The sequence below is a fragment of the Taeniopygia guttata genome, chromosome 36 (assembly GCF_048771995.1).
Source record: "Taeniopygia guttata chromosome 36, bTaeGut7.mat, whole genome shotgun sequence".
NCBI classification, from domain to species: domain Eukaryota; kingdom Metazoa; phylum Chordata; class Aves; order Passeriformes; family Estrildidae; genus Taeniopygia; species Taeniopygia guttata.
Window position 1 is genome coordinate 2,915,762 of NC_133061.1, and position 13,889 is coordinate 2,929,650.

Below are 13,889 nucleotides of genomic sequence, written 5' to 3' on the forward strand. Positions count from 1 at the left end.
GCTCCTGGCTGCTTTAGGAGCAGCCCTGGTGTCCTAGGGTGACTGTTATGGTGTTTGTATCTCCAATCGTGTGTTCTGTTTACGTTTGATATTATGTTCTGTGCTTTCAGAACTGACTCTGAAAGTGAAGGTTTGTTTTGCCGTGTTATCATCTGGTTCACCTCCCCCCATGGTCTGCTGTCTAGAAAAGGCTGGTGCTGGCTGGCTGGCTTTTGCTTTGCTTGCTTGCTTGCTTGGCTTGCTTGCTTTGCCTGCTTTCTTGCTTTGCTTCCTAGTTAGGTTAGCTAAGTAGTCCAATTCTTTCCCTGGACTGTTGCTTTTTTCCTTTCCTCTTTCTGAATATCATCCAACTTGCTCTGGACTGGGATCTGGGAAACACCAAGGAACACCAGGAGCCTGCATTTTGTGATCTGCAGCAGCCATCCCCAGTGCTGGAGAGCAATCCCCAGTGCCCAGACCCGGGCGACCACTCCCAGGAAAGACCTTCTGGATTTGTTCATCTCTTCAGAGGGGTGAAAGAGTTTTGTTGTCATCTAGTGTTGTTAATTGTTTTGGTGCTGGGGAGTGCTTTGTTTGTTGAATAAACAGGTTCTTTTCCACTTCTCTCTCAGAGGAAATTTTTCCCTGAACCAGGTGGGTGGAGAGGGGCCGTGGGGGTTTATTTCCTGGGTTTCCCCCAAATTTGCCCTAAACTAGGACAAACAGTTCCTATGGAACTGTTTGTGTTCCCTCAGTGGCACAACATCCCTGTTCTCACCCTGCCAAAGAAAGCTGCTGATGCCAAGTGTGGCCAGGATGAAACATGGCTGGGACTGAAGCCCCTCTCTTGGGGCCCTACAAACAGCGCTCCAAAAGGAGCCCTTGGAGCTCTCCTGGGCCAGTGACTCCCTCTGAGTGGGGCCTCTCCGAGCCGGGAACTCTCCCGTTTGCTGCACTCGGGGGATCCTGAACAACAAGGGAGCCTGGGCCGATCCCCCCACTCCTCCAGGCTCAACCCTTCCCTGCTGGGGAGATGCCAAAGCATCCACAGGGAGCATTTCCCTGCCCCCAGGGGAATTTCTCACAGGTGCCTTGCACAGACTCTCTGTGTCTGTGTGCACACAGGAGTGCCTGTGCTGGGGAAATGTGGCAGAAATGCTGCTCTCTGAGGGCTCTGAGTGCCTTGGGTAGCTGAGCCAGTCAGGCCTGTAAGTAAGGTTAAATCAAATGGTCTAAGTGACACTGTAGTCCCCTTGATTCCATGAGGCCCTGCCATGCTCTAATGGCCCCTTGGTTCCAGTGGGTCCCAAAGTGTCAGAACAGTCTCCATTGTTCCATGAGGCCCCACAAAGTCACTGTGGTCCCCTTGGTGCCACAGGGCCCCACAGTGTAACAATGGACTCTTGGCTCCATGAGGTGCCACGCTGTGTCACAATGGCTCATGGTTCCATGAGGCCACACAGTTTAACAATGGTCCCTTGGGTCCATGAGGCCTTGCTGTGTCACAATGGACTTGGGGTTCCATGAGCTTTCCTACTGCCAAAAACAGTCTCCCTGGTTCCACAGTGTCACCATGGTCCCTTTGTTCCATGAGGTTCCATGGCAGAACCTTGGTTCCATGGCCACCTTGGTTCTGTGTGACCTTGCAGTGTCACAATGGACCTGTGGTTCCACGAGGCCTTGCTGTGTCAGAATGGCCCCTTGGTTCCGAGAGGTTTCTCAGGGTGACAATGGTCTCCTTGGATCCGTGGTGTCACAATGGGCCATTGGTTCAATGTGGCCCCAGTGTGCCAAAATGGATTTTGGTTCCATGGGGTTCCACTGTGTCACCATGGACCCTTTGTTCCATGAGTTTGGGCAGAGTCACAGCTGACTCCTGGGTTTTGTGAGGTCCCATGGCTACCAAATCTCTGAAATATCAGAACAAGGCTCCTTAACACTAATTTGCTATTTAAGAGGGGATCATTTATTCAGGCCTTGGGTCTAGTGAGGGATAACTCCAAACCTTATGTGGACATGTAAATCTACCAGTGTGTTGCTTATACACAGTCACTAAATGTGAATTACAATTTACCCATTTCCCTGAAACACACCCCAAGTTCCCAGGTTCAGTCCTTGCTTTTTCTATCACTGCACTCTTGAGCCAGATGTCTTCTACACTTCCAACTGTCCTTACTGGAAAAGCAGCTCCCGCACACCTTGTTCCTGTGTTAAAAGTTCACAGGCACGGTAAAAACTGAATTAACCCTTTTGGTATCAAGGTCAAGGCTTTGTGTGGCCAGGCAGGGGCAGCAGGAGGCAGAGCTGTCAGCAAAGGAAGGGGCCAGTGAGGTGGGGCAGCCGGGGGATGAGGACAGCCTGCAGGGACAGAGGCGCAGGGCAGGGACACCGTGGGACAGCCTGGGCTGCAGAGGGCACAGGGATGTGCAGCAGCTGCAAGGCCCTGACAGAGCCAACCTGTGCAGCACTTTGGCCATGGCTGCTGGCCCTGGGCCTGAGGCCACGAGGGGACAAGTGACCCTTGCAGCCCTGGGGCCTCATTGCCTCCTTGTCCCTGCTCAGCAGCCTGGCAGGGGCCGCCCCATGGTCCTGCCCTTGGCATTGCCCATCCCCACATCCCAGTGCCCATCCCGGGAAGAGCCCTGAGCAATGAGGGAGGGACAGGATCTGCCTTACCAGGGGCTGGGGCTCAGGCCTGGGCCCTTTGCATTCCTGAAACACATCCAGGTTTGCTCAGCACCAGAGACACCTTTCCCTTGCTTGTTCCCAGCTGTCATCTCTGCCCCCAGTGTTCTGCTCTGCCTGGAACCTGGGGACACTTTCTCAGTCCTGTCCCTCAGTGGGACCCATTAAAACTTCAAGAAACTTTGGAGTTTTAATTTAACTTTGAGTTCTTGAGAAGTTTTTTAAAGACACGCTCAGGGACTGAGTCTGATGTAAACAACACCAAAGCCCTGTGAGGGTCATTAAAGTTTTCCTATTCCAGTTGTGGAGAAAGATTTCAAAGTGCTTGTAAGAAATACACATTTCTATTTTAAAGGGTGTATTTTATTACATTTCTCTTTAGATCAGAGGCAATTGCAGCATTCTGTGATTGATACTGACCCAGGGTCTCCCCTCAGGAGCTCTGGCCTGCTCAGAGAAGCTGTGCCCTGAGCTCTGGCCCAGCGTGGACAACCTTGCTCCACATTGCCCCAGCCCATCCTGTCTGTCCTCACTCACCTGGGACCTGCTGTGCCTGCAGGGCTGGCTGCACCCAGCCTAAGAGGGGTTTTCCCTTTTTCTATGTTTGAAGCAATCTAAAACTCCTGAGTTTCCCCATGAGAACAGACACCCTCCTCATGTGTGTGCCAGCCCAAGGTGCCACCAAAACCACTCCAGACCGGCCCTGGGCCAGCTGTGAGGGTGGTTCATCAGCCCGAGCTGCACTGGGCCACTGCAAGGGGCTGTGGCCATGGGCACTGCACTGACCCCACTGCTGGGTTTGGCTGCCACGGCAGCCCTGAGAAATTAAACTGTCCTTGGAAACACTGGGGAGGACTGGGACATACTGGGAGTGAAAGTGGGAGTGAAACTGGGGGATACTGGGACAAACTAGGGACATTGTGGGGAAGACTGGGCAACACTGGGGCATACTGGGGATGACATTGGGAGGAACTGGGAGGGCCTGGGAATAAACTCAGGTGTATTGGGAGGGACTGGGCTGTACCGGGAAGGACTGGAGAGGAACTTGGTTTCTACTGGGCTGTACTGGGGATGAACTGGGCTGTGCTGGGAGGGACTGGAGGGGCACTGGGGATGAACTGGGCTGTACTGGGGTAGAACTGGGCTGTGCTGGGAGGGACTGGAAGGACTGAATGAGCTGTTCCCGCCCCCGCCGCCTCCCATTGGACGAGGCTCCCGCCCATCATTACTGCCCCCAACCAATCAGCGCCAGGACTCATGGCATTGGGGGCGGTGCCTGGAGTCAGCGCCATCTTGTCTTTTGCCTACAACTCCCACCATGCCCCGCAGCCCAATAGAGCCCCATTAAAGCCGGGACTACAACGCCCGTCATGCCCCGCGCTCCACAGAACCCCGGTATCTGCCCCCATCTGCCCCATAAGGGCCCCCAGACCCTCCGGGATCCCCAAGTGCCCCTCAGCGCCCATTCGGGACTCCCCAAAAGTGTCCTCGGATCCCCTGAGTGCTCCCAACCCCACAGATACCCGGTGCAGCCACTTCTGGGAATTCCTCTCCTTTCATCCCCCGCGGCCCCAGAGCCCCTCAGAACACAGTTCCGCACCTAAAATTAATTTCTGCCGCGCCCTGCGCCCTAAGGAACCCGGTTAAATCTCTCCAAGCTCCCCCCGAGTGCTCCAAAACCCCCGAGGACCTCAAGTCGCGGCTCAGATGCAAAAGTGTCCCCTGAGGGCCTTCCCGGACCCCAAACGCCGCGTCCAAACCACTTCCGGGACTACAGCTCCCATAATGCTCCGCGGCGCAAGCCCAGCGTGTTCCAGCCGTGACTTCATCTCCCGTCATGCCCCACGCCCTGCAGAGAGCCACTGGTGCTGCGCCTTCAACTCCCGTGATGCTCCGCGGCCCCGCTACACCGCATTGTACCCGCGCCTACAACTCCCATCAGCCCCCGCGCCCCAGCGAGCCCCGCCCGAGCCCCCCGAGTGCTCCCCCAAACCCCGAAGGGCCCCAAATTCCCCTCCCTGACCTCCAGGGGCCCGGACCCCCGAGTGCTCCCCCGGACCCCGAGCTGCCCCCCAGAATCCCTGAGTGCCCCTCCAAGTGCCCACCCGGCTCCCCCAGGTGTCCTCCAGACCCTCGAGTTCTCTCTGAATTCCCTCCCCAGACACAAAACTGCCCCAAATGTGCCCCAGAAATGTCTCCATGGACCCCAAAGTGGCCGCTCCTACCCTGTCTGTGAAAATCATAAGAAATGATGACAAAAATAATAAAAATAAAGAAAATTAGAATAAAGAGGGGAAAATCAATAGCCAATAGCGGTCAATGAATTAATGAAGGGAATTGTGTTACATAGAACCAATGACCAATAAGTTTTTCGTTGCAAAAAACATACAGAGATTTTTTTATACAAGCATTAAGATGAAATAATAAAATATTGAATAATATTTTTATGCATAAACAAAATAAAATTTTAATAGTTATTATGCTAAAATTAATTATTTTAATTAATTTAATTTAAATTTAACTAAAGTTTAATTATGAAGAGAAATCCATAGTTTTTAAAAAACGTTTTGGGATGTCAGTCCCAGGTGGGCAATATCTGAGGGTAAGGGGCATGCGGTAAATGGATGTGATTCATGCTGAGTAAGTTGTTGTCCTAGATTGCAAGGCAAGATGTATTCAATTGCTATCTGTTAGAGGTTGGTTCACTGCATTGCTTATTTAATCTTTTTAATTTTTTCCCTAATACAGAACGGTTATTCCTGCTCCCATATTTTTGCCTGAGAGCCCCCCTTAACTTCAAATGTATAGCAATTCAGAGGGAGGGGGTCTACATTTTTTTTTTCCGCATTTCAGGGGAGGATCCTTCCTTCCTTAGCAGACTCCTGTCTTTGCAAACCAAACCAGATTTTGGCACCCAACGTGCGGCTCGAGGGCACAGGTACAAAAAAGGGAATAACAGTTCTTGAGTAATCCAATTTTTGTGCTGCTACAGAAACCTCGTTAAGTGGCACCCTGTGCTCCAGCCTGCCCTGGTTTGGGTGACATGTAACCGTGGCTGCATTTCTCCATTTGCAGGCCCTTATCTAAACATGGCTCCTACGGCCAAGGCTGCTGTGGCTGTTCTCCGGTTTGTTCTATGGGTGAATAAGGGCAAGAATTCATGGATTTTTAACTTCCTCTGGGAAGCAGGCACATGGATTCACAGCTATCACACACTAACTGTGCTTTTGGGGTTACTTTAATAATGGCACCTACTGTGAGGAAATGACACCAGGGGAAATTTTCTCCCAACCCTTTAACCATCCCTTTGGGTCTGCCCCACCAGTTTTCGAAGGGTTCAGATCCACTCCAAATACCAATGATATAATACAGGGGCTGGTGTTGCTGTTAGCCCTGTTCTATTTAGCACTGAGAGACAAGGGAAGATTAACCTGGTCCACCCGCAGGCACCCTGGTCCATGTTCCCTCATTCCATGGGGACCCACAGTGTCCCAATGGTCCCTGGCTTCCAGGAGGCCCTGAGGTGTCACAATGCCCCCTTGGTGACACCAGGCCCTGAAGGGTCCCAATGGTCTCCATGGTTCCATCAGGCCCCAGAGAGTCATAATGGTCTCTGGGTCCATGAAGCCCCGCGGTGTCACCATGGCCCCTTGGTTCCACGGGCTCCAGTGGTGCCACAATGATCCCCTTGGTTCCATGAGGTGCCCACAGTGTCACAGTGATCTCCATGGGAAGGAAAGAACCGAGCCCCAGTGTGGCAGGGGCAGCCACCAGAGGCCAAGGCCAGCCAGACTTGATGGTACTGGCAGATTTTGTCTGGGAGCAACCGTTGGATATAGGGAATTTTGGAGGTGGAATCCCAATTTCAGACATGGACATCTGGGGGAGAAGGACGGTCCTTTTCCATAGGAAGAAAAGCACAGAACACCGGTGTTTGAGGGGCAGATAAATGGCGGCCACCAGAGGCCTAAGGCAGCCACACCTCTCTGTCCTGGTAGCTTTTGTCTGAAAACAACCCTTGGATAAAGGGAATCTGGGAGGTGGAATCCCAGTTTCTGCCATTTCTCCGTACATAAGGATGGTTTTTTGTATAAGAAGGAAAGCACAGAGGGCAAGTGTTTCTAAGGGAGAGGAGAGGAGAGGAGAGGAGAGGAGAGGAGAGAGAGGAGAGGAGAGGAGAGGAGAGGAGAGGAGAGGAGAGGAGAGGAGAGGAGAGGAGAGGAGAGGAGAGGAGAGGAGAGGAGAGGAGAGGAGAGGAGAGGAGAGGAGAGGAGAGGAGAGGAGAGGAGAGGAGAGGAGAGGAGAGGAGAGGAGAGGAGAGGAGAGGAGAGGAGAGGAGAGGAGAGGAGAGGAGAGGAGAGGAGAGGAGAGGAGAGGAGAGGAGAGGAGAGGAGAGGAGAGGAGAGGAGAGGAGAGGAGAGGAGAGGAGAGGAGAGGAGAGGAGAGGAGAGGAGAGGAGAGGAGAGGAGAGGAGAGGAGAGGAGAGGAGAGGAGAGGAGAGGAGAGGAGAGGAGAGGAGAGGAGAGGAGAGGAGAGGAGAGGAGAGGAGAGGAGAGGAGAGGAGAGGAGAGGAGAGGAGAGGAGAGGAGAGGAGAGGAGAGGAGAGGAGAGGAGAGGAGAGGAGAGGAGAGGAGAGGAGAGGAGAGGAGAGGAGAGGAGAGGAGAAAGTGGCTCCTGTGAGGCCAAGCCAGCCAGACCTGTTTCTCCTGGAAACTCTTGTCATGGAGAAATCCTTGGATATATGGAACTGGGGATGAAGAATCTCAGTTTTGACCACAGACACCTTTAGAAAAAAGAAGGTTCTTTTCCATTAGAAGGAAAGCACTGAGCTCCAGTATTTCAAAAGCTGATGAGAAGAAGCCCCCAGGAGGCCAAAGGCAGCCAGACCTGTCCGTCCTGGCAGCTTTCACTTGGGAGCAATCCTTCGATGTACTGAGTTTTGGAGGTGGAATCCCAGGCTTAGCCATGGGTGCCTGGACAGAAAGAAGAGTTCTTTTCATTAGGAAGGAAAGCACAGAGCCCCAGTGTTTCAGAGGAACATGAGTGCCAGACCTCAGGAAGCCAAGGCCAGCCAGACTTGTGATTCCTGGCATCATTTTTCTGGGAGCTATCTTTGTATTTAGGCAATTTGGGAGGGAGATCCCAAATTTTGGCCATGGGTGCCTGGTCGAGATGGATGCTTTTTAAGCAAGAAAAGCACACGGACTCAGTGTCTGAAAGGCAGATGAGAGGTGGCCTCTGGGTGGCCAAGGCAGCCAGACCTGTTTCTATTCACAGATTTCATCGGGGAACAATCTTTGCATATGAGGAAATTTGGGGAAGGAATCCCAGTTTTGGCCATAGGCCCCTGGAGGAGAAGGACAGTTCTCTCCCATAGGATGAGGAAGCAAAGAGTCAATTGTGACTCTGGGGTCCCACGTAACCAAGGGGCCATGGTGACACAGCAGGGCCACGTGGATCCAGTGGTCCATTGTGGCACTGTGGATCCAAGGAGACCATGGAGACACCCCCAGAACCTCATGGAACCAAGGAGTCCATGGTGACCCAGCGGGGCTGCATGGAGCCAATGGTCCATGGTGACACTGCCCATCCAAGGAGGCCATTTGGACACTGCAGAAGCTCATGGAGCGAGGTGGCCATTGTGACACTGAAGAACTTCATGACACCAAATATCCATGGGGACACAGCAGGGCATCATGGAACCAAGGAACGGCTGTTGGCAGTGCGGAAACTCCTGGAACCAGGGGCTGTTGTGGCACTGCAGCACCAACACAGCTGCTGCACCTTGTCTCGTGCCCTGCACAGCTCCTTGGGAGGCACAGCAGGAGCAGCACCCTGGGAGCCTCGGGAATGCCACTCTGGGATCCATGGCACACACTCCCAGGGGCTGGAATTCCAGTTCCCAGCCAGGAAAAGATGTTCCTGCCCTTGAAGGCAAAGCTCTTATGGAAGAGCCAAAAGCCAAGTGGAGCAAGATCTTACAGTGACATTTCACTGCCAGCCTTCATAATTTCACCCGTGATTGTTGCAGCTCATGGATTGGGAATTAAATCAGGGCAGGGCCTTTGGTGGGAGATGCCCTGGGTCAAGGAAGACACTGGGAGAAAAACAGAGCAGGCAAAGGAAGGCGGGAGAGAAAGGAGGTGTTTTGGTTTGGAATGACACGTGTCTGCTAAGGAAGGCAGGGGCCTCTCCTGAAATGGAAAAATGTAGACTCTTTCTTTCTGAATTGTTATAAATTTGAAATTAAGGGGGGGGCTCTCAGGTAAAAATATGGGAGCAGGAATAACAGCTTTTTATTAGGGAAGAAAATGAAAATATGAACCAAAACAACACTGAGAGAGCCAGAATACAACCTGACACTCTGTTGGACAGGGTGTTGGCCACAGTCCAATTGGAATGGTGGCTGCACTCCTCCTGCAGTGTCAGGTGTGGTTCTGTTGGAGAAGTGATCCTGTAGAAAAGGGTGCCTTCTTCTGAAGAGGAAGAGGCAGCTGTTCCTCTGAGAAATCGAGCCCAGAAAAAGCTTTGTTGGTGAGCCAGAATCTCAAATCTAGATGCAGGTAGGAATGCTTGGCTCCTCCCTCTGGGCGGAACATCTCACAATGGGATGTTATAGTTCTTATCAGTCATGCAGTGACATTCAATAGCCCATTATCAGCAGATATCTCCCCTGAGGGAGGATTGATTGTGGAAGAGATAAGGAAAAACTGCCCACTTAACTCAGGACAACTGCCATACAGATGGCAAATAGAACACATCTTGCTTTTCAGTCTGGGACAGGAGGTCACAAACAAAATCAGCTGAGAAGGCGGCACTCTGAAAAGCAAACCAGAACTGACAGAAAATGAATGGAACAGAAATCAATAATTCTGGAAGTTTTATTTACTATCAAAATAAATCACAACCACTCAGACCCACACAATCTTAATCCCACAACCTCAAATTTAGATCTCACTTCTCCCAATCTCCTTCCAACCCCATCTCACCCTAGAGGCTGTGGAATTGAGTAATTTTGGCATGGGACTGAGGTGGGAACCAGCCATTTTGAGGTGGGATTGAGCAATTTTGGGGTAAGATTGAGGGGTTTCAGGTGGGATTGAATCATTTTGAGGTGACAGAGCAATCCACCTTGGCATTTGGAGTGCAAAGATATGGAGAATACTACCAGATATCCCCCAAGAACCCACAAATCCTCCAGAATATGTTCCCAAACCATAAATTCCACCTCAAATACCTGTTAAATGGTGGGACTTTTGATATCCCTGGTCAATACTCTTTTTAGTCATTTTTCAGGTGTTTTTAAGTGATTAAGATATATCAGAAGAAAATTAGGGCCAAACCAAAACCAGAGGGCCCTTGAGCATCCCCTGGGCACTGGACAAAACAAACTCAGCAGAAATCAAACTTAACCCTCCATAAAATGCCTTGTGGAAGATTTGCTCTTCCCACAAGTTACTCGTGATGGAAACGCAAACAAATCCCAAACATTACTAAGCCAACAACAGAAGCAATTCTGTGGCAATTCCAAATTTCACCAGTTCCAGCACAGCTCCAACTCAGATGCTGGCAGGTTCCAAAAAAAGAAAAATGGAAATTTGGCCTGATACAGATTATTAAAAGGAAGGGAAAGCTCTGTGTCGCTGTTACAAAGGTGACAGGGACGAAGAAAATAATGATTCTCATATTTGGAAAAGCCCCCAAGCCTGTGAATTCAGGAGTTACTTCAGAATTTAGCTACTTGAGTTGGGCTTCTTGTAGGACTTTAGTAGCATTGTGTTCCTCACTGTGTGGTGAATGGTCCTTGTCAGTCTCACTGGTATCATTTGGTCCCTTTCCTCCAGTGATTTTAACAAACTTTTCAGGGAAGGACAAGAAAATATTTTCTTTACACTGGCCATCCACAACAGCTATTTTCCTCATAAGTTCTCCCAAAAGTCACTCAGAGGAAGCTGCATCCAAGTTTCCAAGAGTTCCTCCAGGAAGAGGCAGAACCTCCTCAGAGGAGGGAACCAGGCTGTTGTCAAAGGCACTTGGGATCAGAAAACAGTGCCATGAACTCACTGTGCCAAAATAATGTTGCAAGCTGGTTAATAAAATTGATAGAGAGATGCCTCTGCCTCAATGAAGGTGCTAAGGAGACCAAATCCAAAGTGGATTTTATTGAACAGTAAATGTGAGGTAGAGAGAGAGATGGAAAGAAAGAGAAAAGGGGGAAGAGCAAGGGAATGACAGGGACAGAGATCTCCCCCTGGGGCAGGGCAAGGGTGACATTGTCCCCTGTGTGCGTGTCCTTCCCAGGGTGGGGGTTTTACACCTGAGCCAGTTTGGGTAAGGGGGGTGGTGTTCACCCCCCACCCCGAGCAGGGATTGCCTCACTGTTTCAGGTTACAGTGTCAAATGTAACCAAAAGTGTTTTCAGTCACCATCTCCATAAACTGTTATCAACAGGTGGGGCAGTGTTCTTTATCTCTTCCATGGCTCAGCCCTGATAACGCCCTCCAGGGGCCATCTTCTGTTAATGGGCCATTGAGTGTCACTGCAGGGCTGATAAAATTACATCATCCCATTGTGGGATGCTCCGCCCAGGGGGAGGAACCAAGCATTCCTACCTGGATATAATCTCACCCTTGCAACACCACGACCACCTTGCCTACTGCATTCCCAGAGGACAAGAGCTCCATAACCACTACTGGACCTTCAGAGGAAGACCAGACCCTTCTACAGGATCACCGCTTTGACAGAATCACGTTCATCACTCCAGCCAGACTGCAGCCACCATTTCATCAGACTGCTACCACCACCCTGACCATCGGTGTGTCAGGGTATATCCTGACTCTGTGAGTTTAAGCCAGGATTTCTCTATCATTGCCTTGATATTAATTTTCTTTTTCAATTGTAATTCTGGCATAAATTCTTCCCCTGGTTTGCTTTGAAACCAGTACAAAACTCAATGTGCTCATCCCTTGTTTTCCTCCCAAAACAGAATTTCCCATCCCTAACCCTTTGCCAGATGGAGGAGAAGGCTGCGAGGAAGAGGAAGATGCCTCAGGACCCCCAGGCAGGTGAGGAGGAAGTCAGTGCCCCTTTCCCCCTCTCTCCTGCTCCATCTCCCAGCCCAGCACAGCCCCCGGCTGCAGGACAGCCCCGCTGCCGGTGCCCTCCTGCCGGGGACGCACTGGGGGGATCTCCTTGCCCTTCCCTGTGGCATGGAGGCAAATCCCATCCTCTCCTTGACCTTCCTCCCCCAGAGCAGGAGCTGAGGGTGGAAACCAGGGAGGACAAATCCCCACAGCAGAACATCATGGAAGAGGCCATTTTGCGCAGCTCCACAGCACAGGAATCCAACTTTTCCACAGGAAAAGTCCCTGACCTCCTGCAGGAGGAAGGGCTGCAAACGCAGATTGCGAGGATCTGAGGAGGAAAGACCCAGACTGTGCCAGGGAGATGGGCAGAGTTTCAGCCAGAGCTCAGAGCTGGTGGTCCGTCAGCAGCTTCAAGACAGGGAGAGGCCCTATGAGTGCTTGGAGTGTGGGAAGAGCTTCAAGAGGATCTCCAGCCTGGTTCACCACCAGAGGATCCACACTGGGGAACGGCCTTATGAGTGTGGGGAGTGTGGGAAGAGCTTCAGATTCAAGTCCAACCTGATTGCCCACCTGAGGTTCCACACCAGGGAGAGGCCTTACGAGTGTCCCAAGTGTCAGAAGAGGTTTCACACCAACTCCTGTCTCCTCCACCACTATCGGGTCCACACAGAGGAGAGGCCCTTCTGCTGCCCCGACTGCGGGAAGGGCTTCAAGCACAACTCCCACCTCACCGTGCACCGGCGCATCCACACAGGGGAGAGGCCCTACGAGTGTGGGGAGTGTGGGAAGAGCTTCTCACAGAGCTCTCACTTGACCCAGCACCAACGGAGGCACTGGTGAGTGAAGCCTTGCAAATGCCCCAGCTGCAGGAAGAGCTTTTTGCCCTGTTCCAACTCCATCACCCAGGGGAGCACCCATGTTGGGAGGAGCCCTGGTGACCCACATTCCACGTGATCCCTGCTGAGAAGACACCTGTAAAGTGGTCTCCACGTTCTCCTAGTTTCCCATAGGCGCCTGGAGGAACACAGAGGCAGGAACATCCATCAGGACTCTGATCTAAACCAGAAATTCATTGGGAGGAAGTGATTTATTGACTTTACAATCCCAAAAAATTTCACCTGCTCTATCCAGTTATTCTGGTGGCATTAAGCAGCGCTGCATGATCTTGGAGGTCATTTCCCTCTGAATAATTTCCTTCTTCACCCAGTCTAAACAACCAAAACTGGAGTGAAAATAAAGAAGTTAAACTAAGATATCTTAACCTGCACCATTTACCAGGATTTGGGGGTCAGTTTGGGATTGGTTGAAGGCCATATTTGGGAGAATTTGGGTGTTCTGAGGTTGTCAAAGCCAGAAGACATGGCCATAATCACAGAGGTGTGCTGGCAGAACGTGTCCACCTGAGCCCACCTGTTCTCCAGGAATTCTGGTTGTCCCAGTCCCTGACCTGTGTCTCCCCATTTGGGATGTTCTCCCAAAGAGCCCAAATTGCTGCTGAAGTGCCCGAGCTGATCCTGGCTGTAAATATTCCTGTCCACCAACCTCTCCTGGTCAGTGCCATGGGAGGTGGAAGTTTAGGAGCTCCTGAGGGGACTGGGAAGGGCTTCTGTCAATCTTGTGGGCATTTGTGGTGCTGGGAGGAGGCTTGGAGGGGTCTGTGAGGGAGGTTTGGGTCCCTGACAGAGCTGTGTGGCTTGCAGGGAATTTGGGCGGGTCTTGGGGGAGATGGAGAAGGGGTTTGGTGGTTCTTGAGGACATTTATCTTGTAGGGAGTAGCTGGGGAGTCCTGGCTGGGAGCTGTGGGGTGGTCTGAAGAGTCTGGGAGTGGCTGGGGGGCTGGGAGGGGGTTTTTGGGTAGTCACGATCCCCCAGAACCCCAAAGCAGCCACCAGGTCCCACCCCCCAAGATGCTGCTGGGGGTTGGTGGCTCCATGTTGGGGTTCATCCTCCTGGCTCTGAGGAGGGGTCCCCAGGGTCCATGTGTGTCCCCCAGAGCGTGTGTAACCCCCATCCTGGTGTCACCCCCTTGTCCCCCCCCAGAGGGCTCCTGCCCCAGCTCCTGCTCCCCCAGAGGGAATTTGGGGAGGGGCCAGAGGGGGTGCGCAGCCCCCACTGGGGGATGACCCCGGCCCAGCCCCT

General features: G+C 52.0%; 2 protein-coding genes across 2 annotated transcripts in view; one reads left to right on the forward strand and one right to left on the reverse strand.

Moving 5' to 3' along the window:
• Nucleotides 1-13,889, forward strand: part of LOC105759916 (uncharacterized) — a 649,836-nt gene that overhangs the window by 435,661 nt on the left and 200,286 nt on the right. Inside the window, 1 exon segment of the mRNA XM_072921323.1 lies at nt 12,120-12,590. Within this exon segment, the coding sequence (XP_072777424.1) occupies nt 12,120-12,590 (471 nt within the window).
• LOC140681480 (uncharacterized) overlaps nt 1-13,889 on the reverse strand; it is a 1,248,316-nt gene that overhangs the window by 291,581 nt on the left and 942,846 nt on the right.